Consider the following 27,846-nt stretch of genomic DNA (forward strand, 5'->3'; position numbering starts at 1 on the left):
CATAGAATTTAGTGCAAAAAAATGTCACAAGCTTTTTGTTTCAAGTTATACACTGTAATTTTTGGGTCTCATTTTTATTATAAAGTTTGGTTTGGTTTATTTGATTATGGCAAAGCTCTTGAGGGCTCTCTGCCTAAGAGAAGGTTTGCCTTTGTGAAGGACTTTCTAAGGAGAATTGGCTCGTATACACGTTAAACATGGAAAAAAAATTACAACAGTCATGCACCCAGACTGTTTGCTGGATTCGAACCTCGGGCAGAACTACCAGTGTTCAGCAAGTTTACTGCTTAGCTGCTGGTGGTCCTTTTTATTATAAAACTATGTTATACTTGCATCTTGCTATTGGCTTGAAATTATTTTAAATCTTATATCTTCAATGAAGTAAAATAAATTAAATTATAATTATTATCTGTTTTTTTTACTAAGATGTACTTTTCTGTAGTTTCAGCTGGAATCACTGAATATTTTTTTGAAGAATCTCAAAGAAGAAAAAGAAAAATTTGTTAAAAATATTAGACTCGGAGGACGACATCCAGTTACTGGAAAAGTTATTCAACAAAAAGTTGCAAAATATTTTGATGACAGTATTGGATCAAAAGTCTGAATTTTTCTAGTACTTTAAAGTTATGTTTTTCAGTCTGTGTATAATTTCTTTAATACAAGCATAAATTAAAAGTTATCATTTATATTATATTTTTAAACAGTGACATGCTATAAAATACAGTCAAAAGTCATTAATCCGGATTTGTCGGGACTTCGGCGATTCTGGATTATCAATTTTTCCGGATTATAGATCATCAGTTTAAATCTGGTAAGATGGCATGCAGAAATTATAAAATTAAAAATATGAAACCATAATTTATGAAATAAAGAACAATTACGATCTAAAGGGTATCAAAATTTATATATATAAAAAAAAAAAAAGCTTAATATTTATTTGTTTACTTTATTAAACATTTCTCTCAATGTAAGTTGTTTAAGTTGCTTCATTTTATGTGATAATACTTTCTCTTCAATTCTATAAAAAGACATAATTTCTTGTTCAGTTACAAAGTTCCGCTGTTCAAGTCCCGTTAATTGCTGTGCCGAGAATACCGACTAACTTGTCAATCGAAATTTTTTCATTTTCACTAACCTCTCTGTCACCTTCTTCATGTCTTTATCCATTTTTTTGGAGCAATTCCACTTTTTGTTTGATGGACATCGAAACATACGTTCGTTTTTTAGATCCTTTGGGAGCTCCAGCATTGGAAATTCTATTTAACATAATCGAAAGTTCAAGTTTACTTTTATAAAATTGCTCTTACAGTCTGCAAAAAAAAATAAACCGGATCCAATTCGAAGATTAAGGAACAACGCAATCATCAACATTAACTGAAATAGATAATTAGATAATTTTAGTTTATACTGTTCGTTATACATAAAACGCGCACGCGAAAACTTATTCTGCACTTGCGCACACACATATGCGCAGTCGTAAAGGTCTTACATGCACGCATAAACGCCTATGTGCATGTGTCAACGCTGCGTATGTGCAGAAAGTTTTTAGCTTTGAGGTCCGGATTATAGATCATTCCGGATTATGGGTGTCCGAATTAACGACTTTTGACTGTATACAGGAGATTTGCTTATATGAAAGTATTTGTGTTAGTTAAATTGGTACTTTTTCGTATTGCCAGCGCAGGTGATAAAGTCACCAATATTGGTACAACTGATGCCAAATGGAATATCCTCACTGGTAACCTTTTACGCCTCATTTTCAAAACGACTCGCAGCCATTTCTTATCAGATTGATTGATTTTTTTCAATACTGGCATAAAATTACATAGAACTTTTACCAGATAGTTCAATTTTATGCCCTAAGACCATTCGCTGTAATTAAGTCACGTAGGAAGCAATCACATCGCTCACCTGAAGATGAAAATATAGTAAAGGCAAAGTCAAGGGTTAAATTCATCAGTTCTAATGAATGTACCAGTGAAGTAAAGCACTGCAGTTTTACATAATTTCTCAGTAAGCTATTCGTACGAATTGAAACAATTCTTGCATTTAAACTTTTATTCCAAACTAAGATTTAACTTGAAATTAATGTAAATAATTAGATTTTTGTAGCATAGTTTACGTGAGATGAGATCTCTTGGGGTCACATGATATGAATCGGCGAATCAGGATGTTGAACCATGAAAGCATAGTGAATTCTTAAATAAATGTCTTTTTACAAATTTATTGTCTTTATTTATTGGCTTTTTACAAAATTTTAAACCCTATTAAAATGTTTATGCCTTCAAAATAAAAAATTCTTAGAACTAACATTTGTTAACATTTTTTATGTGTATACTGTATGTTATCACCAATAAAGTCTGCTAGGTGAGATTTGCGCCGGTGAAAAGGAAAAGTACCGTTTAATTTTGTATTTCATATTTTTTAAAGCATAGTGATTCAGAATAAATCAGAAGTATATGTGCTAGCTGACCATAAACCATGTACATTAGTTATAACAATTAAAGTTTTCTGAAAAACTAAGAATATTTGGTACTTATATATTAATGCAACCAGGCCAAAATTCGCATAAATCGTCAAATTTGGCGTCCCTACTTACGACAACCCTACGTGTTATACGTAGTTTCATTTATTGTTGGTGTAAAGAGTTAACGTCAATTAAATTTTGTGCAGAAGAGATGGGAATTGCTGACAAAACTGTTATAGATTGCAATAATTACATGCGGGAGATATGTGCCCTTGAAATGGATGAAAAAGAAAGAAAGCAAATAGGCGGCGAAGGACTTATTGTGAAAATAGAAGAAAGTTTATTTGTAAAAAGAAAAAATAACACTGGGCGTGTACTACCACAGCAATGGGTTTTCGGTGGAATTTGCCGAGAAAAGAAAGAGACTTTTTTGGTTACTGTACCTAACAGAAGCACCGTTACCCTCATGGAAAAAATTTGCGAAAATATCAAGGAAGGAAGCATCATTTATTTGGATTGCTGGAAAGGATACAATACAAGTGAGTTCGAAAATGCTGGATTTTTGCATGGAAATGTTAATCACAAATATAACTTTGTGGATCCCAACACGGGCGTTCACACACAACATGTAGAGCACATGTGGGGCTCAGCCAAATGGCGCAACAAAAAACAGAGAGGAACAGCCCGTCATCATCTTGACTCATACCTTATCGAATTTATATGGCGCCAAGCTCAAGCTGTTAATGGTGAAGACGGTTTTCAATCAGTTCTAAAAGCAATAGCTAAAAGATTTCTGCCGAAAAAATAATTCTGCAACTTATTCAAATTCGAAACTGGAAGGGTTTAATTGCTATTTTATATTTTAAAACAAAATAATATAAAAAACTGTATTAAAAATTATCTGTAATTAATAAATGTACATTTTCTTTCTATTCATACTTTTTTACTCAAACTAACAAATCGCGCCAACTTGGTTGCGATAACACGTAAGTACCGAATATTTTAATGTATTTTAATAATCAGAAATGTTGCATATGTCTGTAGCAAAATTTACATTTCTTCAATCAAATAGAAAACTTGATTTTATATTTATAGATTGTATTCAATTCATTATATGATTATTTATTAAGATATCATAGGCATGAAAATTGTGTATATTTGAATTTTATATGCAGTGAGTATTTATTCATTCATTTTTTTAAACACTTTAGCAAGCCAAGAAAATTTTCACAACATTTATGATTTTTAAAATGCATTAAAATTTTCTGATGAACCAAGAAATCTGTAATGCATTAATAATCATAAATATGATGCAAGACTGTAGAAAAATTTTATGCTTTTTTTTAAAGTGGCTGCTGAAATAAAACTTTGGCAACATTTAGAATTTGCATATTACAGATTGGATAATTTAATATAGTGGCTCGATTAAATAAGGAGTCCCAAAAATCTATACTGATTTCATTTACTTAAAAATGAAGTTTTGAATTGCACATTCCTCCCTCCCATTTTTACTAATTTTATTTCTTTAAAATCAAAAAGAGAAAAATATGCAGTTTGTACTGTTTCTGAGTGGAAGTTTTAAATGAAGCCTCAATAATAGCTATACTATTAATATTAGTGTATTTTATGCTTGTAAAAGTTATTAATTATAATATTCTTGTAACTTATACAATAGTCTTTCTTGTTTGTACCCATGTTTTACACTGTAATATAAATCGAAAATTTTTAGATCATATGCTGAAAAAAGCTGAATAGAAAAGTATAAAAGAGGCAGAAATATATAAAAAATTAAAGTAATTAATTTTATATTGATTAATAGTATTAAACATTTTATAATAAGATAATATAGGCAGGAATGTAGTATCAGTTTCAATGGATGTGCATTTATACGAATGCACTTATCTGGAAAAGAAATACATGCAAAAGTGTAAAATTTAAAACTAGGCAAAAGAATAATCTTAGTGTGGCAAGGATTTTAAATAAAACTCTCATGATATTGAAGGTGATCAGACATGTCTTACTCTATTTCAGAAGCAAAAACTGTGGTTCCAAAGAAGAGGAATCTGTGTATAAAACCCTGTGTACCTTTTAAAATCAATAGAGGTTTATTCAAAATCTACACCAAATTTGGATTTCTTCTTTGTCTAATTTTGAATACACATATATTCAAGTTCTATTATCTTCATGCTGTTTGAATATATGTGCATTTTTAAGTCATATTTTTAAAACAACCTTTGTGGATCATAAAGGCCATTGAAGTGATAATAAATGTGGTAATCATGTAGTATGCTAATTTTATTTCTAGTTTTTGCCAATTTTATTTCTAATTCATTTTTGCTAATTTTATTTCTTGAAAAATCATGAAGAGAAAATTATGGGGAAGAATTATATGAAAAACAATGAACATATAAAAGCTAAATGACTAGATGTACTAAAGTTGATAATTTTAGGTTTCAATGAAATTATTAATTTCAATAATATATCTAACTTATAAATAGTCTTCTATATCTGTACATGTATTTTACACTGTAGCATAAGTCTTTAATGCTTTTAGTTAATTATTTATTTTTTAGTTGATGCCACAAAAATGCTATTTTTTAATTTGAACATACAATAAAATGGTAGAAGAAAGCAATGGTTAAAACAACAACCAGTTTTAGTGCCACTAATCTAAAAAATAACTTTTGTGGGACTCCAATAAATTTTGAATGCTTCTTTTAAATTCAGTCTGATTTCCATATGGGGATATAAGTCAAGATTGCATTTGAGTTAATGCCCTACCAAAGGAAAAGGGAAAAAAAAATTAAATTAAAAAATTTTTGTACTTAAAAACTTTTACTTTTGTCTAATACCTTTTCATACAAGTTAAGCTATTCTAGCTCTTCCAGTATTTACTCCTGATGATTATGCTTGAAATTATTTTCTATATTTGTCTTATTTACTACTTCAAAACCTTCTTCTCATGTGTTTCATACTATATTTACTATTATGATGCTCATATCTAGTGTTCTATCATCAGCCACAACTTATACTTTTAATTTGCACCTCTAATCTTTCAAACTGGAAGATTGTGTTTTATTATTTCCTCTGCTTAATGTTATTTTATTCCATTGATTTATATATTACCAAATTTATGAAACTGCACTGCTATGAAACAACAACAGATCAAATCTATCCTGCAAACGTCTTAATGTTCTCACCACATGTCTAGAAATGTCCCATATGCCTGCCACACATTTTGAAGTGAAAACATTAGAAAAGAATGGATATTGAACAATAAACAAATGCATATAAACTTAAAAATGCCTGAAAGCAATAAAAGTATGAAAATAAAGCAATAAACATGTGAGTAACAATAAACTGATTAAAATTTTAGTGACGATTTAGTAATTTATTTAGTTTCTGCTTTCTTAAATGCAGATAAAAGAATTATTGATAACATCTATAGTTTAAATTGAGGTTTATATTTTGAAAAGATTTAGAAGGTTTTATTTCATGTATAATGGATACATATTCTGGGCATATAACCAGTGGTGTAGCAAGCATAATTGGCGCCTGGAGCAAAATACTTTTTTGGTGCCGCCCCCCCTCCCCCCGAAAAATAAAACACAGAGGTATGATGAAAATCTTGGTTGGAGACCATTTTGCGCCCCTCAGCGAGCGCGCCTGGGGCATCATACACACCCGTAGCAAGGGGCGGCCCCCCCTTGCTACGGGTGTGTATGATGCCACTGCATATATCTAAATATTGAAAATTTATTATCATATTTAGAAAAAAATTATCTTTGTTATTTATTGATTACATCTGCATGATGCTTTCAGTCTGGATGTAATTATGAATATGTAAAAAACTATAACTGCATATGATATCCATTCATTTTAAGAAACAAAATTTAATTTTTGTCTTCATTATAAGTATTTTTATGCATAATTATTTAAATTGTTATAATTAGGAATTTTATAATTCTTTTAGGTTATATTTTTAGTAAGTAGTTAATTAAGTAGTAATTCTTATATTTAAGAATTATAATTTTTTAAAATGCTGAATTGTGTATAGCGTACTGTTAAAATGCACACAGTTAAACAGATATGTGCATTTATTAGGATATTAAATTCTTTTTGGAATTTCTTGACATATTTTCTGTTGCTAGAAATTAATTAACAGTATATGAATCTATTACAGTTAGAAGTTGTGTACTATTTAAGTTCTTGTAAATTTCAGCTATCACTGAGCTATGTTAAGTTTTCCTTAACATCAGTTTGTAATTTTTTTATATGTATTTTCTCATTTTAGAGAAGATGGCTTTTTAAGACTACCATTTTTTTATCTATATTTCAGATGGCTCAGCTGAACAGGTATAAGATACAAGTACAAAGTGATATAATGGTGCGAAATAAGATTTTATGTCAGATCAAAACAGTAAGTTAATTGTATTTTGTTTTTTGCCTTTTTCTTTTTCTCTCCTTTCTCCTTTTCCTACTGCTCTTCTTTTTTTCTTTTCTTTTTTTTTATTTCAGATTATGCAATTATTAGTTTATAAAAAATAATTTTGTTTATATTTGTAATGAAATTACTTTTTTAAAATTCATCAGCAATTGAATTAGCTTTCAATTCATCATCATTTTTAAATTTGTCAGAAACATTAATACTGCTGAAACTTTCTTTCATTCCATACATAAGGCATTTTTAATGATAAAATTTAATAGTTTTGTTTTTATAAAAGAAGCAAATGAATCTTAACTATATAATTTTAATTTTGGTAGTTAATATTAAATAAGATGTTTTTGAAAAATGCTTTCTTTCTTTCTTTCTTTTTTTAAAGAAAATTTCCTTTCATTATTAATGACATTTCATGTCTAAGCCTTGTGACTAGCTTGTTTTACTATTGTATGGGACCTAAAATACTTTTAATTTTATCATCTGCATGCCTGGGCAAATAAAAAGTTGCCAGAATATTGCCATTTTGGGTGATATGAGATCTGTGATTTATCTTTCATATTATAATTATATCACTTAATAAAAAGAGTGGGGTACTTCTTTATTATTATGAATTCTATTATTTAAATGATATCAGTATTATAACCAAGTGTTCATTAAGAAAGGCATCAAGATTATCACTGGGTTTTAATTAAGAAAAGTTAAAACTGAAGTAGCAAACATGTTTATTTATCACTAAAACATATCATATCATTTAATCAATAACACTCTCTGTGTAACGATAAATAAATTAATGCATTGCTGAAAATGGTATTCTAGAACCACTAAACTAATTGTCAGAGTATGAATTTTTCTTTCATTTACAACTTCTCTGGCTGCACTTCCAAATGCTTTCATTGTTATATAGTTTTGTTTCATGCTATTGTTTACTCAAATGTGGAATAAAGTGTTTTTTTTTAAAGAATGATATAGCGTCTTCTTTACTGCAAAAAAATGGTAAATGTCTTTTGGAGAAAGGCAGAATATAGGATAGAAATATAACAATAACACACGCTTATTCAGAACTCTTCATAGGAGTAGCTAAGTGACTGTTATTAGACTGTCATCTATTTCATCTGTTTAGCGACAAATAGTGACATATCTGGGTAATTTTTCGAGAACCTTGGAATTATTTAAATAGCAGGAATCATGATAAGGAATACCAAAAACCATTTAAAAGCAAATATTGTACATCTATAGTTATTTATTGACTAATTGATATCTTTATTTTTAAATAATATATCTAATTGTTATAATTTAAAATAGATTTATTTTTAATATATCCAGTTGTCATTATGAAAATTTGCAGGATTATTATATTTAATTTGTTTCTAATGCCATATGCTATGTATCTTGGTACAGAATTCTTTTTTTTTTCTATAAGGATATTTAATATTGCAATCTTACAAAAAATAAGATTTTAATATTAAAGTTAAATATGTTTAAATATCCTAAAAAAGTTATTGTGAATAAAATTTGTTATTTTTTTATGTGATGCATCCTGATTTTATTTTTTACCTAAACTTTTTGTTTTGTTTTACTATTTCGTAACTTAAATTTGATCTCTGCTTTAAAGTTAACAATTATACTTGCAGAATCTAAATTTCTGTGCCAAGGTTATAATGAAGTGATGTAATTTTCTTTAGCAAGAAAAAAGACTAGCCTCTGTAGATTTAACAGAATTTCAGGAGACTCGATTTCAGCACATGAAAACATGCAGAGCATTAGCCATACATAGAGAGAAACTTGCAAAAGTTAAATCACAATTTATTCCTCTGTTGCAGAGTTTGAGAGAAGTTAAGGTATATTATTTATTTACTTTTTACCTGCTAATATTAACCATTTAGAATTATTATAAAAACTTATTTTAATTAATTAATTTTCAACTTTAGCATAGTAAGTCAATTTTTTTTTAAAGTTATTGGAATGGGTTTTTAATATAATGTGTTACACAAAAAATTTAACATGTTTATTATTTACTGTATATAAATATTTTTGGTCACTTCCAATTTCTTTTAAATTTTTAATGTGGCTACGATTAGAAAACATTCATATAAACTCAAAATCCAAGAAAAATTACTTGGTAATCATTTAATGATATTTAATGAGTAGATGGGTCAAATTCCACTTCTCAGGTGGGCCAAATAACTATCAATGTACGGTTTCATGTGAAAAAGGGAAAAAAATCATACTCTGTTTTAATAGAAAATACATAAAATCTTACCTAATATTGTAGTTCTCTAAAAAAATGGATTGAAGATAAATAAATCATTGTATAAAGGGTGCTGATTGTTTCTTTTCTAGCACCTGGAATCTTTTTCTTGAAATGAGCTTTTGGAGTTCTAGAAACATGCTGCTCATGTTAGCAATTTTCAGAACAATAATGAAGTGAATCTGGTTCTCTTTTTATAAATGAGAAAAGTTGTTCACATTGATACATATTCTTGACTTGAAATCATGTGTAATGCAGATTTATGGCTTTTTAGGAAACATGCAGTATATATAAAATATATTTAAAAATTGTGAGTATTACCCAATTTTTACATATCACTGAATTTTTACTTTAGGATTGAATCACACTGAATATCCATTAATTCCATCTGTACATGGACTGGCACTTTTGCACTAATGATTCAAAAATATTTTTGTAAACAGATCATCTCTAGAGCCCTTTCTACCTGAGGTTGTCCATATATTTTGAGTAGATTTATGATTTTTATTAATATATTATATACTTTTTAAATTTTTTCAGGATCAGCTTAAAAGCCACGAGTTGTACATATATGTTTGTAACAGGGGTTCGATTTATTATATGTTGTGCAGATTTATTCATTACAGAAATGAGGAGGAAGTAAAATTCTTATTCCAGTTGTGTTTTTTGAGTACATTTGTAAATATCGAAACAAATGACACTGGTTCTGTTTATCCAAATAAGTGAAGTTTTTAGTTAAAAAAAGATGTCCTTTTCTTAATATTATTAAAAAAAAGCAGTTCTAAATTATAATATTGTAATTTTTATATAAGGTCTTTTTATATTTTAGTAAATAATAATTGTTTTAACTAAAAAGTCATTTTAAATGTTCTTACTTTAGCCAATTCTTGGTTTATTGCTATAATTTCCATTCTTCTGATTAAAATCCTGTGAATGAATAGTATTTTCATTCATAAACTGCCAGGAATTCATTAAATATTCAGGTAGTAACTTGCCAACCATTGATTTGCTAAAACATTTATCAGTGTCTCTGTTATCTCAGGACTAGCTGGTAATCGGTAATTAAGAATTAAGAACCTAATTTTAAATGGCAATAATCTCATTCTGTATTTACTAATAATCGTGTTTTCTCACATAAAAACAACGAAAGTGTGTTTTAAGGGCTTTCTAAAGAAGAGTAGAGCCCTAAATTAGCATAACTCAACTCTGCTGTCATTTTGTATCTTTTTTATATGCTATCCCTGGGATACTGCAAACTATTACCTTAAGATTTAAAAAATGCTATGTGTTTTTATTCAGTGCATTGTGTGTTTAAATTAAACTCTGAATATCATTAATACTTTTGTCTAGCTTTTATTATTATTATTTTCTCCTTAGTTTAATATTAAAAGGACATTTAAAAATAAGAACTTTTTTTCTTTCACAGAAAGCATTAGAGAGGGAAAAGTGTGCCATGAAGGAAATGCAGATGTCTGCATATAAAGTAGCTCATTTACAAAAGATTGTAGCTTCTGAAAAAGCACGGAATGATCAAGTATTTAGAATGCATATTATTTTAGAAATACTCTTTAGCAATTTTAGATTAATCATTTTTTTTAAGAATATAAAAAATACTTTCTTATGAATACAAAAAAAGTACATTTTTAATATATGATATATTTTTATAGGTGACTATTTTAATAGATTCTGTTTGCTAAAATATGCTTATTATTTCTACTATTAAATAATGAAGAATATGTGTGTATGTATGCATACATGTTTGTTTGCATTGTGGGAAACCATTGGCAGTGGTGGCTCATGAGGTATTTAAATGGAGGTTCACAAAACAAATTTAGAAAATTAAATATGCAGGACTAAATTAAATATGCATAACTTACAAGTTACAATATATCTGTGTTTTCACAAGAAAAACAATGCAACTAAAATAAAATAAGTTCTTCATATGTAAAAAAATTGTAGCATTTTATTACTGATAGTGGAATGTAATAAAACCATAATATTGCTTACAGTATATCTTTGAACTTCGATTACAAAATAGTTGAGTATAATTTTTGTAAATTAAATCCATTCATCTATTTTCATGCAAACTCAAAGTTCTTTCGTGATAGAGGAGTGTGTTATCCTCATGTGGACCATCGTTTGAGACAAACATATTAATAGTGTTTCAATGAATTTAGATATATCATTTATCATGTCCCCACCCACCCACCCACCGCCAGTTGATAGCATGGCTAGAGCTTTTAGTCTGTCCTCGTTCTTAGTGTTTCTGAAAAATGTCTCAACTTGTTTTAGAGTTGAGAAGCATCTCTCAGACTGCAGCAGTGGTCATTGGAATAGTCACAATAATTAGCAACAGTATGTAGCTCTCCTAAAATGCATTCTGCAATTTGTTTTTTATAATAAATTGTAGAAGACTAATAGCACCAGTCCTATTTCTGAAATCTCATCTATATCAGGGGCTCCAAATCCTATGCCCGTGGGCACCATGGCACCTGCCAATCATTTAATGTGTGTCCGCCTCTGTGCAGTCACAATAAAAATGTTTTAGTTTTTAATAAAATTCTATGTGAAAGTTTTCTTATTTTTAATGAAACAGAAATTGTGTCAAACACAGATACCAGCACAAAATGAAATGCGATCGATCTCTTTTTTATGTGCTTGTGATATTAACTCTATCCAATTATAAATTCATCTTGAAAAAGTAAATGATGCCTACCATCCAACAGATGTTCTACAATGTGCTCTTAGGGACGAAAAGGCTGGGAAACACTGTTCTATATATTACTTTTAGTTCATTTTTCAGATAATCCTTATGCAATACGGAATAAACAACAGCTGCTTGGTCAAGAATATGAGTTGTAAACATTTTCTTGTACTACTGGAATTTTGGAACTTTGAGGCGATAAACAGCAGAGAAGCGAGAAATAAAACAAAGTATCTTTTTTACTTATTTTGTGATGATATCACATCTTCAGCTGCTGCAGTTTAATGTATATGGATATTTCCTCTTTTCATTTTTCTTGAAGTTTCACATGATACTGATATCTCCTCTGTCACTGCATATATTTGCTTCCTTTTGTTTTCTAGTGACTACTGAAAAATGTTTGTTTTCTAATTACTGCTGCATCAGTTAGTGTTTTCTGAAGCTGATTGTAAAACACTAAAATACATCTACATGTAACCTAACATTGTGAAACACTGTAAGCCAAAACACAAATTCCAGGTTTTATAATGTATGGAGGGTAGCCTCTGCTTGATTTATTGCTACAGCTTGGTTAGATGTTGATTCCATTTTTTCCATGCATTAAATCAACTATTCCCTATAGTCATACACTGTTTTGATATATTGATGGTTCGACTCTTAAAATTCTATCTGTTAGTGGAACCATAAGCTATCCTTTTTGTAACAGTTTCTTCTAGAATAGCCCTTCTTTGTTAGAGTTATTTAAAAAGTTAGTAATATCACTCAGGTTGGGAAAAAAATATTCGAACTTGCTGATTCTGACTGGTTCTTTTCCAAACAATTAAATTGAGCTGATGTGTGTAGCAATGTACAAATTTTGCATTCTTTTAGGGACGTTAAATAAACACTTGACCACCAGCATGATGACCACTCACATGCTTGCACAGTCATAGTTCTGTGATATTAATTTCTCAGATTGACTATTACTCTTTACAAATTTGCTTGGATACATTCAGCTACAGATTTCGCATCATGCCCTGGTGAATTCCCAGACTTCTCTATTGGTTGTCCTTCGCTTAAATCATATCAAAAAACAACAACCAATTGTAAATTTGGAAATGGATGACACATCAGTAGTTTCATCTGCTATTACCGGTGCAGGATTTATGTATAAGCTACACAAGTTGTAGCAATAGCTTAGGGCCCCCACTTTATATGCTATCCTAAGCTAAAGCTTAGGGCCCCCACTTTCTTGGGAAGCCCTAGAAAGTTAACATACAGTATAAATATAGTATTAAAATGTAATATAAGAGACTTATGAAGAGCTCTAAATCTTAAATAGCTTAGGGCCTTATTATGTCTAAATCTGGCTCTGGCTATAACTGAAATAAAAATTACTTTTGATATCCCATATTTTTATGTGCTTCTGATAAATAATGAACATGCAGTCCAATAAATCATTTTATTTTAGATTTCTTTTTAAATTCCTTTAAAAACATCAGCACTATTGAGATGGGCTTTTGAATCAGTTTCTGCTGAGAAGTTGATAAGACCTCTAAATATTCCAGGAATGAATGAATTCTCACTTTCATCATGACCTCGAAGTGCAAGCTCAAATGCACCACAAAGCAGAATCCAGTCAATCATTTTTGCTATAACATAATGATTTTTGGCAACTTTTTCATCATGTGTTTTAACTTTTGAGTGAAAAACACTTTCGAGTTGTTGTTGAATATCCATCTTAAATTAAATTCTAAGATGGAGTTTAAATATGATTGTGAGTATTCCTGCTTTTTAATCATCTGAGTTGGGTGTAATAAATCAGGAACATCATAACTCACCCAACTTGAATAACCATTCTGTTTTGTAAACAGCAGGTATGGAAAGCAAAACGGCCCATTAATTGATTTGCATTCACACATCCCTAAACATTTTTCATAGAAATAGAATTTGAATTCCCTTTTAAAATCTCTGTCCTTACATTTCACCGTCTGGATAAGGTTTAGCAAAAGTATTGACCTGGGTAATTTTTTTAAAAATTTTCCTTCCAAAGACAATATTGAAAAGTGTAATTAGTTCCAAAATACTGATTTTACTATGTACCATCTTAACTGTTTACACTAGTTAGTAAAAAATATACATAGAAAAATGAGAACAAAAAAAAAAAAAAAAAAGAAAGAAGAAGAAGAAGAAAATGGGAAAGTAATTCAACTAATTGAATATAGAAAAACCAAGGGAGAATTTGGATGAGGATAACTGCAAACAATGCGAACTCCCGCACACTGGAGATGTGCGAATAGAATGTTATCAACGGTGCCTTTTCCGTTGCGTTCCTCTATCCAATTCTTTCCTCATAAACTGGTTTTCAAGGCAATTGCTGGATCACATGTGCGATCGAGAAAAAACTGAAGTGCACTGTGCTATAGTAATCTAACTACGTATTAGTATATTAGAAAAGAGGAGGCAGAGAAACTCATCCTGGAAGTTGGCAATAATCTGGAAGTGTATTTAATATTATGTTAATAAATTTATTTCTTCATTTCTTTTTTGGGGCTCACATGCTTTTGTGCACAAACAGAGGATCCACCACTGACCAGTGGCGCCTAAATAGGCTCGCCCTGACAATAGGTGCAAGGTCGTGCAGAGCACGACAGCGCTGAGTCAAAAAGGTACCGTTCAATCATTAAAACAAGCTGTTCATCTTGCTGTCTGCCTGAACAGGAAAATTCTTGTGTTATTTGAATGCTTTCCCTTGGGGTCGACTCAGGTAAAACCTGGGAAGCTACTGATTAGGATCTGTACCTAGGCAGTCTCGGCCATGAGTGTTTAAAATCAGTCTCCACGGAACTGTAGTCATTGCTGGCGATATTTTTTCAGGTTCGGCAGCAACCACATGGTGCTGTCTTGTCTGTTTCGTTGATTGTGGTGGAGCTATATAGTCAGCTATTCATGGTTGTCCGGGGTGAAACAGCCCTCTCAATGAAATTGGCGAATTCAGCTAGCCTATAAACTGCTTAAAGTTTCCAGTGGGTGCCTGGAGCCTCAAAACTGCATATTCATTTCCTTCCTTGGTTTTTCACTGGGGTCGCCTAAAGCTGAGATCTGTATAGCATGACGTAGTGTTAGCAGGCTGGATTGGTGGCCTGGTCTTTCTGACAGTATTTAAGTGAATTTGTTCTGCTGTCCGGTGTTGAGGCCCTTGTTGATGGCAGATGTTTTTACCATCCCTCCAGAATGGGGACATGGAATGTGAGTTTCTGAGTATTCCTGTCGACTCAGTTTAGTTTTAGCTCGTCGGCTCGTCCTATAGGTGTTCGGCCTCTTGGATCACCTCTACGGGTTGGGGCATTTAACTGTGTTAAGCAGCCTCGACCTTGCCACATCTGAATGCCTTTCCCTCCTGACACACTGTCTTATTTGACCGAAAGTTATAACCAGGACAGGACTTCATCTTTGGTGTTCTCTTCTGTCTTATTTCAACGTGGAAATACTTGATGCCGATGCATATGTAAGGGTAGACGCATTCGACGAATTGCTTAATCCTTATTTTGTGTCTACTGTTGCAATAGCAGTAATTTGGTAATTTGTACAACATTTATCTTTTTTGTGATTATTTGTTGTTATTGTTTTTCTACATAAAAAAGGTAAGTGCAGTTACATATTATGCTAAACTTAGTTTAACTTTTTAATTCGGAAAAGCAACGATTTGAGCATAATTACTCGAAAACTGTTTCCTCTCATGTTTTAACCGTTGTTGTATTCTTGGCTCTTGGCTGCATAAGTTACTAATATCTAAACCATTTTCCTCTAAGGTTTTTAACAAGAATGTTGTTTGTCCTCCACCAGTCGTATCTGTTGAAATACAAAATATTAAAAACCTTTCTTCAATACTCATGTTTCAATATTCATTTTCTAAATTAAGATACCTCATACAAATTGATATCTGCTCTTGATGGCTAGCATTAGGGGTACAATCAAGTAAAATAGAAAAATTCTTTGCCTGTTTGACTTTGTTTAAAATAATTTGCTTTATATTATATTTACTTATATTTAAAATAATTTGCTTTTATATTATCCCCTAATATGCTTATTTTTTTATTTTTAATTTTATTTCGAAGGTAATGAAGCATATTTTTTTAGTTTGAATTTTATTAATATATACAGACATTGATAGTGTCAAATTTTGTGATCTTTTCTATACACTTTAGAAAATTATTATGTCTTTCAAATAATTTGTTACTGAAACCACAGAAGGCTAAGTGTTATTTCGCTAAGAACTGAATGGCATAGATAATTCTTTCAATAACATCGCACTAATGCTTAATCTCTTTTTTAATTAAATTTGAAATTCCGAATTAACAAGTTTACTTTTTTGTAATCATTCTAAGAAATCGGATAACTCTTTCATTGTTTGGCCAGATTCGACAAAAGTACATCTAAAAAAAATTACGTCTATTTTTGTCTTTTGGGAAACTGAAACTCGAAACCAAGTTTTGGTAACATCCAAAACAGTTTTCTATTAAGGCTAGAACTTGCCGGAGAAGTGTTGATGCTTGCTTAGATCCATATTGAAGAAGAATTTTGATTGCGTAGTACGCTAATAATAAGGGGCTTGGTCATAACCCGGAATCATCAGGCACAGGCAAATGTGTATTTACTGCAGAAATTGTAGATTTCAATAGTATTTTCTCTGTTTTTTTCGACAGGCTGGCATTAGTTAAAGGTAATTCCCAGGTGAAAACACTTTCTAACTCTTTCTGATTATTAGGTTCTTTTGGTAATTTCAGTAGTAGCTGAGACGTTAATGGACAACTAGTATGAGTAACATCAGGTTGGGCATTCTTTGGGTTTTGGAAAAACTGAGTAGTTTTAAAGTTCTGGTTTATTAAGTTTTCCTCTCACCTTCTTGTTATCTATTACAATCTAATACTCAGACAGTTTTTTTCTGTTTTTCTTCTGACATCTGAGGAAAAGTGAAAAAGTGGAAGTAAACATAAAAGTAGAAAATAACTATTATAAGAATTATTGTGTAAAATGCTTTGTGAAAACACTCAGAAAGTCACTGTTTGAAATATTTTACCTTACTTCGGAAAAAGTGAGTATATCTTAAACCATTGCTTGGGAAATATATGAACTATTACATCAATACCAAATAATTCAAGGATATTGTAGTACTCGTTTGTTTATTAAAGTAAATAAATCATATTTAATGTATGTATTAAAGACGTAATGAAATAACTGAGAATTTTCCTTCGGTTTCCCGTATAGCTAAAAATCGGAAAATGGGCAATTTTTTATTTCAGAATACCTTTTATATTTTTATTTAACTTCAAATCTCAAATAGATATATTTTAAATTCAGTGGTACTCCATAAGTATGTCAATCCTTTGTTCTCGAAAGATAATAATTTTTAGTTTAATAAACAAATGGTTTATTTAAGAAAAAAAAAAAAAAAAATTGAGTAATTATGCTGAAATTTTCGCTTTTCTGTTAAAAAGCTAACCCAAGTTTATTATAACATGTAACTAACTGCCCATATAACATCAAGCAATCACCAGAAAAAATCACAGAAAAGGTAAATGTTGCACAAATTACTACAATTGCAACAGTAGACACAAAATAAAGACTAAGCAATTTGTCGAATGCATCTATATGGCTTCCCCTGTACCCTTGCATACGCATCGGCGTCACATATTTTCATTCACACATATTTACAAGATCAGCTCAACTTATGTCAAAAACTGCAAAAGCATTAATTGATAAAAATCAAAGCAATATACATAGTATAGATCTTATGCAAGAACTGCAGTTTTGCAAACGTTTTGAGGAAATATAGCATCGTCAGTTGAAACTCTAAGCGTTGTCAACAACATAGTGGTGTGCAGAAAAGAATTTTGGATATATCCCTAGATATAAACCCTAGAGCATTTTTTGTGCCCTTTTGTAATCACAGTTTAAACCTTGTCATAAACTATGTTAAGAACAACAATTTATTCAGCACAAACTTCTTAGATATGTATATTACTTTGTTTTGAATTTTAAAGTAATAAGTAGAGTTCAGTAATATATTTGGTATCCAGTGCGTTTAGTGTATTATTTCACTTCGCTTGCAGTGTTACTTTTTTATAACATGTTGCTGTTGACTAATGCTCACTTGACTGACCTATAGTCAGCCCAAGCCCACGAAAATCTTCGTGGCAAGGAGCGCAAGATATGCCTGTTGTTGGCAACATCCTTCATCACCTTACTTTGAATTAGCTCAATTTCGCCACCAATTTTGATGGAGAACAACCTGAGGGGGAGGGGTCCGAGTATCTCCCACACCTGTTCTTCTACCACTAACCTTTCGAGAGGGCTTTCACCTCAAATATTTAGAGTGCCCCCATGCCACATGGACATTATACATTTACAAACATCCATGTCTTCTCCCGGATTCGAACCAGAGCCCCTCGGCACGGCAGTCAGCAACGCTAACCATTTTACTCGTTGGGCGGCTTTTAATAACATAAATGTTATAAATGTTCAATAAATATGTTTAAGTGTGGACTTTAACAAAGCACAAAATGTTTGCATATTTAGATAAAAGTTTAACTTTATTTTTTTATTTTTTGGTTTTTTAATTATTTTTTAAATTATTTTTTTTTAATACCGTTACTACATAAAAGTGCTCGCTAGACATTTGCACGACCGTGCCGATTAGGCTTGGCGCGGGCCTGCACCTAAAGCTGCCAAATTTTGAATACACATAGTTCTCTAACTGAACATCTGTACCCTGAAGCCCAAATTTTAATTTTTTTATTTCATAGTTTATGCAAATGGAATGACATTTGAATTAACAAATTCAATGATTTAAAAGCAATGTTTTGCATTTTGATAAAACATAAGATATTTGTGTTTCAAATTTAACCAGAAAACTTAGTGCCAAATATAAATATTGGGATAAAATCTAATTAGAGGTAGGAATGGCAACCCTAACAATGTACACAGCTTCATAAAAGTTCACTGTTTAATTAAATCCAAAGTAAATACCAAAAATGAATGAAGTCAATGTAGAAAATCATAGATATAAACACACATAATTATCCTAGTCAGCAGTTATTATATAATTCAGTCTTAGTTGCAGTGTATGGAATTCTACCAACATGAGCTCTTTATATTAGAGATAAGCAAACCAAATAATTGACAGAAAAAGAATGCACAAACTCTGAACCAGTATCCATGCTGTCAACATTTTTTTCCTACTGTGCAAACTTTTGTTGTAGCACAATTTCAGTACTTTAGTAGTTGTGAGATATAATTTCATTTTTTGGTTTCCCAGATGAAATCTTTGTCCTGAAAATATTTAATTGTAACTGTTCATCATTTGGACACTGCTAAATCATATAATCCATATTTTAAAAAATGTATTCATACACTGTAACAATATATGTATAGTAATATAAGAGCACAAGGAAAAGCCGGAGAAGTGTCGATGCTTGCTTAGATCCATATTGAAGAAGAATTTTGATTGCGTAGTATGCTAATAATGTTAACTTTGTAATATCTAAAGAACTTGGAAGTCGAGGCGATTTTAATTCCATTTTTTTTTCGATTGATATTTGTATTCATAATCACTTGGCACTCCAGTCCTGCCTTTCTACAGAAGATTTACATTTTTGATATTGTTGAGATAGAAAGCAAGCCAGTGCAATTACATCTTAGCACAGTAAAGAGCAAAACTGAAGTTTTTATCAAACTGTAATGATTTTAAAATAGCATAGATGAAAACAGTGGAACTTTTTACAGCTTAGATACTGCTTAGGTGACCGAGAATATCATAGTGGGTTGCAGGTTGCAGAGTGTAAAGCATGATGACGCAATTTAGCACAACGTATCTTGAAAAATCACAATCTGTATTTTTTTATGTATATCAAATCATCCTTTTTCACACAAAATGTTTCCTAATTATATTTGAATACAGTAAGTTGCATTTTGAAGTACGATGATGTTTTAAGCAAGTAAGCGGCAACAGCATACATAAAAAGCATCTTGCCGGCAGGAGAGCTTATGCGGAAAAGGTTGGGAGTGGGAAAGTTTCAGTTCAGGGTTTTGGCTTACAATTAATTTGATTGGACAAGAGGCATCTGCCATAAAATGTTATGTAAGATAGAAAAATCTGGAACCTGTGAGAAGAGATGAATTTAGGGGCAGATCACCAAATTTAGAATGTTAATTTTGAGGTCGCCAAATTATTTTTTTGAAACAGCTATCATATTTTGTTATATCTTATGCACACACACATATATATATAGCATTTTTCGAAGTTAAACGTTTTCAATAGACAGATCGAAATTTATTTAATTTTGTTGATAAAATTTGCTGAATTTAAACAAAAAGAATGACATCAAATTCGCTAATTTGAATTTTCATCAATTATTTATATTTTTTCTATTTGTTAGGAGGCTGATGATCCCAAAATAACATTTATTGGAAAAGAAAAAGCGATATTATTCTTTTTTAGTATATTACAGCTGCAAAGCTGAACTACAAAGGATTTGGATGCAAAATCAAAGAAAATGGAGGATTATTCTATAAAATGTGCTTAAATTTCATTTAAAATTATTTAATCTTGCACATCTGACATTCAGATTGCACAGTACATTTACAGTACATTATGTTTTAATGTATTGCACTATAAAGTGATTTTTTTTAGATATATTAAATATTATTTTCAAAAGTCAATTTCACAATCCCATGATTCATGTAATGTCTGAATTTTAAAAAATTGACAGTTATGTGACATAAACATATGTTTCAGTGTTATGGTAAAGCTGATCATCTTAATTTTTTATTTCCAAGGTGTGAGAACAGCATGCTCTGCTTATTTATTTAATGCATTTTTTACAAGGGTCTTGATGATTGTGCTGGGATATAATGCTTATCCATTATTAGTGTTAAATGACATCGTTTGATGAATTATGAAAAGCAATATATACAGCATTTTTTGCTAGATATTTGCTCAAGTAATAATTCAATTTATGCATAGTGCTGTATACAAGTTACTTTTGATGGCTTATGATATTAGTCAAAATGAATCGAATAACATATAAATCATGCATGTAAATTTTCTGCAGTTATTTTATAATTTATATTTTACAAGGTTTAATTAGTGTTTTGATAACTGTTTTAAAGAATCCTGTAGGAATTTTATTATCTTTTTACTTTTTCCCAAATTCATTTATTTTTATTTCGTTTCATGTAGAAAATTAAGGAACTAGAAGCAACTATGCAAAAGATAAAACTAGACCCTCGACGTCACAACTTACCAGAGGTAATTGATTATGCTTCTCTAAAGAAAGAAAATGCAGCTCTCAAGGAAAGTATTAAAAAATGGGGGAAAAAAGTAGCTTTAGCTGAAGTAAGAATTTTTTCCCAAAGTCATTATTTGTAAGATTGTAGAAATGAAATTAGCTTTTCAGTGTGCACCTTAAATATTATGATTTCTGAAACTACATAAAATTATTTGTTATGATTCAGGTAACATATTCCATGTCATCATCAATAATGCTGATTCATAACTTTAATATTATTTACATTTACAATTAATATACTGTAAACATTTAAACTGCAACACTGTGGGTGTAAACTTCAAAGAATATGCAAATTGTAAAGTAGACACAGTGCGTTGAGTATTACAGATGATGCAAAATGCATTGCAATCTCACACAGGTGAAGCAAGAACTAAGCAAATTCTGCAAAGTTGACAATAGTTGCTCTGCTCTATTGGTCAGAGTAATCATTTTGCAAATTTTTTTCCTACCACAGAGGAAGTATTAGTATGGAGAATGCTGATAACTGAGGCATTTCCTTACGCAGACGAGCACATCGGGGGGGGGGGTGTGGTCATCAGACTGAGAAGAGCAGATTTGTCCCTGTGCTGAATCACAGCAGACAGGCATCTATATGCATCTGTGCTGCACCAGCTGTTGGGAAGATGGTTGAAAGAAGGGAATGTAGCACGTTCCAGGGGTGGGGGTGCTACCAGAGTGACATCAGCATATGTGGACCAATGCACCTGCACACATGCAGTGGTCGTCTTGGTGGCCACTTCTTTTGATATTTTGCAGCACCTGCAAGATACTGTTGATGCTCCCATATTGATGAGTGCCATTATTTGCTGATTTGCAACTTATGGCCTACACACTTAATATCCATTAAGAAGGCTGCCTTTGATCCAAGTGCACAGGTGCTTCTGTTTGTGATGGTTTGGGGATAGCGGCATATAGACTTTGGAATGGCATAATGTATTTTCCAATGAGTCATGCTTTTGTTTAAGCAATGACAGTCAGTATTTACAAGTCTGACCGCAATGTCGAGACAGGTGCAATCTGGCCGCGACTCTGGAATACCACATTGCATATCATCGCCTATGAGAGCAGATCACCATTAGTCTATTGTTGGCAGTATGGAGTTGATGTGCAACATGTGGTTGATGTGCTCTATCGTGGAACATACCTTTCCTTCAGGTGGTGCTGAATATCATTTGCCAGCTGGATAACTCCCGACTCCACATGATATTTTTCAGCCGACATGCCCTGCAGGGTACCCAGATGCTTCCCTGGCAACATATAAGCATTCTGTATTGTGCCACGCATATAGGGAAAAATCCCTCCTAGTGATTGTGTATAGGTTTTGAAGACATCATTTACTCTATGCTTAGGAACACTTTGCTTGGGCTTGAGTGTACACCTCCATACCATTTGTCTACGTGTTGATAGCAATACCGTAAATAATATTATGTCCAATGTATTTTTGCTGCTACGAGATTACACTTCTTATAACATTGTAGTGTGATGAATATAGTGATTTTTTTCCCTCTGGAGAGAAAATGTATTATATCTTCTGCTAACTATGTAAATGTGTATTAATATTAAGTGCAGAGATTTTTAACAAATGTATTCTTAATTTAAAACCTTTCATATTAAATTTATTGTGATTATTAATTCACTAGCTCATACCTGCCCACTTTGCTGAGCACGCTATCTAATTTAATTAAAACCTAGACTTCTTATATGGATGAAATGTCTCATTTCGAAACGATAAGTAATATAATTATTTTAAAATTTAACGTCGGGAAATATGGTGCCTGTCAGTGAATCTGTCATGCACAGATTTCTCCATCATCCATGAAGTACCATGTATTGGGATGCATCCCCATTATTTAATGTGGCGGGATCCCCTATAGGCATACACAGCAAAAAATTGCCAACATAAAACTAAGGTTTATATATATTTAACTGTTATAAGTTTCATGAAAACAAATGTTATCTTTTTATTATCCTTGTTATCAAATTTTGTAATCAATTATAATTATTTGTCCTTCATTTTTTATGTATGGCAATTTTTATAAATAACAACAACATTTTTATTTTTCATCATAAAAGGTATTTCTTCTGCCTTCTTAGCATGCCTTCGTGGTGTAGTGGTCAGCACGCTGGGTGCGTATTCCAGAGGTCCGTGGTTCGATTCCCGGTGAAGGCATTGCTCATATTTCACTTCTCCTGTGACCTAATGACTCTACCTAATGATAATGATGACTCTACCAAAAAATAACCTAATGACTCTACAATCGTAATAATTTATTTCTCTTAATAATAACATTTATTTTCATGAAACTTATGATAACAGTTAAATATAAATATTATTATTAACCTTATCATTTAAATGTTGTTTGTATTTATTGGATAGATGCAAGTTATTTACCAATTTAATAATTTTAAAGGAAAATGCATTCATTAGCAACATTGTATTTCATGTCTAGTTTTGGCAACAGTAAAAGAAACTTCTGAACTTAAATTTGAAAACCAAATGTATGAGAAACTTCTATTTTATAACAAAAATCCATTTTTGGACAGGATTTACATAAAATCCGTTCTTAATGCGCGTCTACATCTACTATGCAAAATTTCAAGTCAGTTGTGTATAGTTTCAAAGATATCATGATGAGTCAATGGTATTTCACTTATATATATATATGTAGATAGATAGATTATTTCATGTTCATTATATATACATTTTCTGCAAATGCAATCTCTGAAAATATGAGACAAGTCAGTTTTCAGAAATAGCAAAAATGACGTTGGGCGCTAATACAGTGAACAGCAAATTCACAATATTTTTTATTCATCTGAAAAAGTAAAATTTATTTTTGAAGTTAAACTAGCATAGATTTGGAACAGAGAAACAGAGATATGTATTTTAAAGTGCATAATATTACTTTATGAATAATGCCCATTTTTTAAATTTTTAAATTTTGTTTCTTTTGTACCTTTGCATAAAAATAATGTTTGTCGGATAAGGAAGTTTCTTTTCTTATAAAAGTGCATTAAATTCAGCAACAGTACTGAATGCACTTTTTCTTTCATTTAAGGCAACAGAATATTAGAAATAACATGGAAATAACTTAAAATTTGCAATATTTTCTGTAATGTGAAAAGAACAGAATGCAACAAAATTGCAATAATAATAATATACTTACTAGCACACAATGCCTTTACAGTTGGATTGAGATCGTCATGTTTTGGTTTTTGCACTAAATTCAGGAACTTGGCTGTTTATATAATCTAAGTGCTTCTGCTAAGATTGCTTCTGATGTTAACAGCATCTGTAAAAGATTTCATAATTTTATTTTAATCTATGAAACAGGAATCCATCTGCAGTATGCTGCAGCTAAATTTTTTCATTTCAAAGAAAACAAATGATAATTTTCACCCTTCCATGTCACTCATTCACATCATTCAATGAAAACAAAACCGTAAGAATCCTGGCTAAACGTCATTACGGTAAGAGAAAATGATGCCATCGGAATACAGTCAAAAGTCGTTAATCCGGACTCGTCGGGACTTCGGCGATTCCGGATTATCGATTTTTCCGGATTATAGATCATCAGTTTAAATCTCGTAAGATGGTATGCGGAAATTCTAAAATTAAAAATATGAAACCGTAATTTACGAAATAAAGAACAATTATGATCTAAAGGGTATCAAAATTTACAAAAAAAAAAAAAAGCTTAATATTTATTTGTTTACTTTATTAAACATTTCCTTCAATGTAAGTTGTTTCAGTTGCTTCGTTTTTTATGCGATAATACTTTCTCTTTAGTTTTATTAAACAGACATAATTTCTTGTTTAGTTACAAAGTTCCGCTGTTCAAGTCCTATAATTGCTGTGTCGAGAATACCGACCAATTTGTCAATCGAAATTTTTTTGTTTTCAATAACCTATGTCACTTTCTTCGCTATCGGAAGCGAATTATAATGACGAGGCATTTGATTTAAATCATATCAAAGACGGAGTACATCGAGATGAAATACTACATTGAGTAATCAATTATAAGCCAAATAAAATAAAAACATCTGCCCTTAAGATAAGGATAGTGCTGACAAATCAACTTCCAATTCATTGCACGCGGCTGCCGCGTTAAAGATAAACAAAGTTTAGATAAACAAACGTTAAAGTTTATATAAACAAAGAATATGCCTTTATCCATTTTTTGCAGCAATTCCATTTTTTTGTTTAATGGATTCCGAAAGATACTTTCGCTTTGTATATCCTTTACATATTAGTAAATATATATCGGAAATTCTATTTGACATAATCGAAAGTTCAAGCTTACTTTTATAAAATTGCTCTAACAGTCTGCAAAAAATAATAATCCGGATCCAATTCGAAGATTAAGGAACAACGCAATCTGCAACATTAACTGAAATAGATAATTAGATTATTTTAGCTTAGCTTATCCCGTCCGTTACACATTAAACGCGCATTCGTAAACGTATTTTGCGCACGCGCACACGCAAATTCGCAGCGGTAAAGGTATTACGCGCGACGCATGCGCAGAAAGATTGTAGCTTTGATGTCCGGATTATAGATCATTCCGGATTATGGGTGTCCGAATTAACGACTTTTGACTGTATATGTCCAATCATAAGGGGCATGGATTTCTCCCTATGCAGGCAGAGCGATACAGAATGCTTATATGCTTCAAGACAAACTGGGACAAATGGTTACCAGGGAATGGACATCTATCTTTCAAGGGACAATCGGCACACTCTTTGCATCTTTACCTAGATGTGTTGCTATCCATCGTCCCGGAAATGTCCTATCTAAGTAATTGCGGACCCGCACCGGGGTTATGGGCTGGTCCATCATGCTGGAACCACATGCAATCACAAACAACAGCCGGAACATCCTGCAGCAATTCCGGTAGCCCCTCTTGCAGAAAAATATGATAACATAAGCCATTTGTACGTGCAAGTGAGAGGTATGGGCCTATGAGGTAGTCATTAACAATACCCATCCACACATTCACGGAGAAGTGGGTTTGGAATGCATGTGGATGTGTACTGAGTGGCTTATGAGTTGCACACACGTGCATGTTGTGGCTATTGAAGATGACATCCTGTGAGAAAGTTGCCTCATCCATGAATAGCACATTCGATGGGAAATCCGTCTGCGCTGCACGCTGCTGCAAGAACCAATGACAGAAATGAACTCAAAGAGGGTAATCTGTCTCTTGCAAGGCTTGGACTCTCTGCAAATGGTATGGGTGAAAACCATTTTCACGCAATACTCTCCAAACGGTGGAGTGACTTAGCTGCAGACGACGTGCAGTAGCTCTTGTACTTGTCTGAGGTGATTCATGCATAATGTTCAAGATGGATTCTTCAATGCAAGGTTATCGGGCACTTCGTCTTCCACGCCTAGTGTCAGAGGTGGCTTCAAATGACCTGTTTTCACACAGAGAACATTGTGTCGAACCTCTCGAACACTCTGTGCTTTGGCATACGCGTGTTCGGAAACTGTTCCTGGTACAACCGTAGTCCCGCTCTGCCATTCCCATTAGCAGCACCATACATGAGATGCATGTCTGGTTTTTCCCTGTGCATAAACTCACCCATTACGCTTGACATCAGAGTTGTGAATGATTCGCATCGGATTGTGGTTTGTCTGGATCACTAGCGCCCTCTACCACTGCATTGCCAGCCAATCACAGATGTAGTTCCTATTGCTGTTAGTGTTCCCTTTTTTGAACATTTATTGTGAATACTGTATTGCTGAAAACTGTATGCTGAAATAACAAAATTTAATATTCTACAGTGTGCCTGCATGCTTTCTGTATGTTTATTTGCGCATTTTACATGTGATATGTGATCTAAATGTGTCTAAATGATCTAAATGTGTCTTTAGTGTAAGTGTATACTATATATTAGCTTAAATATGTTTCATTATAAGTATGTGTTTTACTTGTATAAGTGTGTGCAAACTAGTATCTAATTTCTATTTTTATATAATGTGCTTACATGTTTTATATGTGTTATATATGTGCTTTTATATGTGTTTTACAAGTGTTTTGTATGTATCTTTATATGTGCAATTGTATGTACTTGTATGTGTATGTATATGCTGTAATTAGTGTCTAACAGTGTCTAAAAACCAAGATGTAACAAATCATCCGCCTATCGATCAAAACTAATGTATTCCTAAGACGCTTCTGTATGGCCATGTACAATTACGTAAAATTCTTCAATAAACTCCCAAGGGGGCCTCATGAGGCTCCTGGGAGTTGCTGCCACTAGATAGGGGAGGGCGCGGGACATATGCCTGTTTACCTCTGTTAAACATCAGGCGTCCCCGTCCTCCGTCACCTGTCACCTGTATTGCTGAAAAGAAGCACTTTGTGTTGATTCTGTACATAAACACATTTTCCTCTCATGTCGTTTTTTGTATTCCTGCCTTAACACGTCACTTTAGACCCTACATTCCTATACAAAAAATGCATGTTTTAGTATGCTCCACCACCCCTCCAAATTTGTCCCATGATCTATGAAACACCCTGTATATGTATGTGTGTATGTGCAAAAAATATTTTGTTTATATGCAACTCCAAACAAGGACCTTCACAAAATATTAAACTTTTGAAAAATTCTTAATTACTTATTTACTTTTAAATATTTAGCAGTAGAACT

General features: G+C 31.8%; 1 protein-coding gene across 3 annotated transcripts in view; it reads left to right on the forward strand.

The window, feature by feature from the left end:
* LOC118195982 (uncharacterized) overlaps positions 1-27,846 on the forward strand; it is a 66,716-nt gene that overhangs the window by 3,817 nt on the left and 35,053 nt on the right. For 2 of the 3 annotated variants that reach the window (XM_085814622.1, XM_085814621.1), the window contains exons 3-7: positions 443-598; positions 6,807-6,887; positions 8,591-8,746; positions 10,583-10,690; positions 21,081-21,236. In XM_085814622.1, coding sequence (XP_085670748.1) covers positions 443-598; positions 6,807-6,887; positions 8,591-8,746; positions 10,583-10,690; positions 21,081-21,236 — 657 coding nt within the window. The remainder of the gene's footprint in view (positions 1-442; positions 599-6,806; positions 6,888-8,590; positions 8,747-10,582; positions 10,691-21,080; positions 21,237-27,846) is intronic. The other variant, XM_085814623.1, reaches the window with a different exon arrangement.

This window comes from Stegodyphus dumicola, chromosome 4 (genome assembly GCF_044657685.1).
Source record: "Stegodyphus dumicola isolate Sdum_Otavi_A_Nest chromosome 4, ASM4465768v1".
Classification (NCBI taxonomy): domain Eukaryota; kingdom Metazoa; phylum Arthropoda; class Arachnida; order Araneae; family Eresidae; genus Stegodyphus; species Stegodyphus dumicola.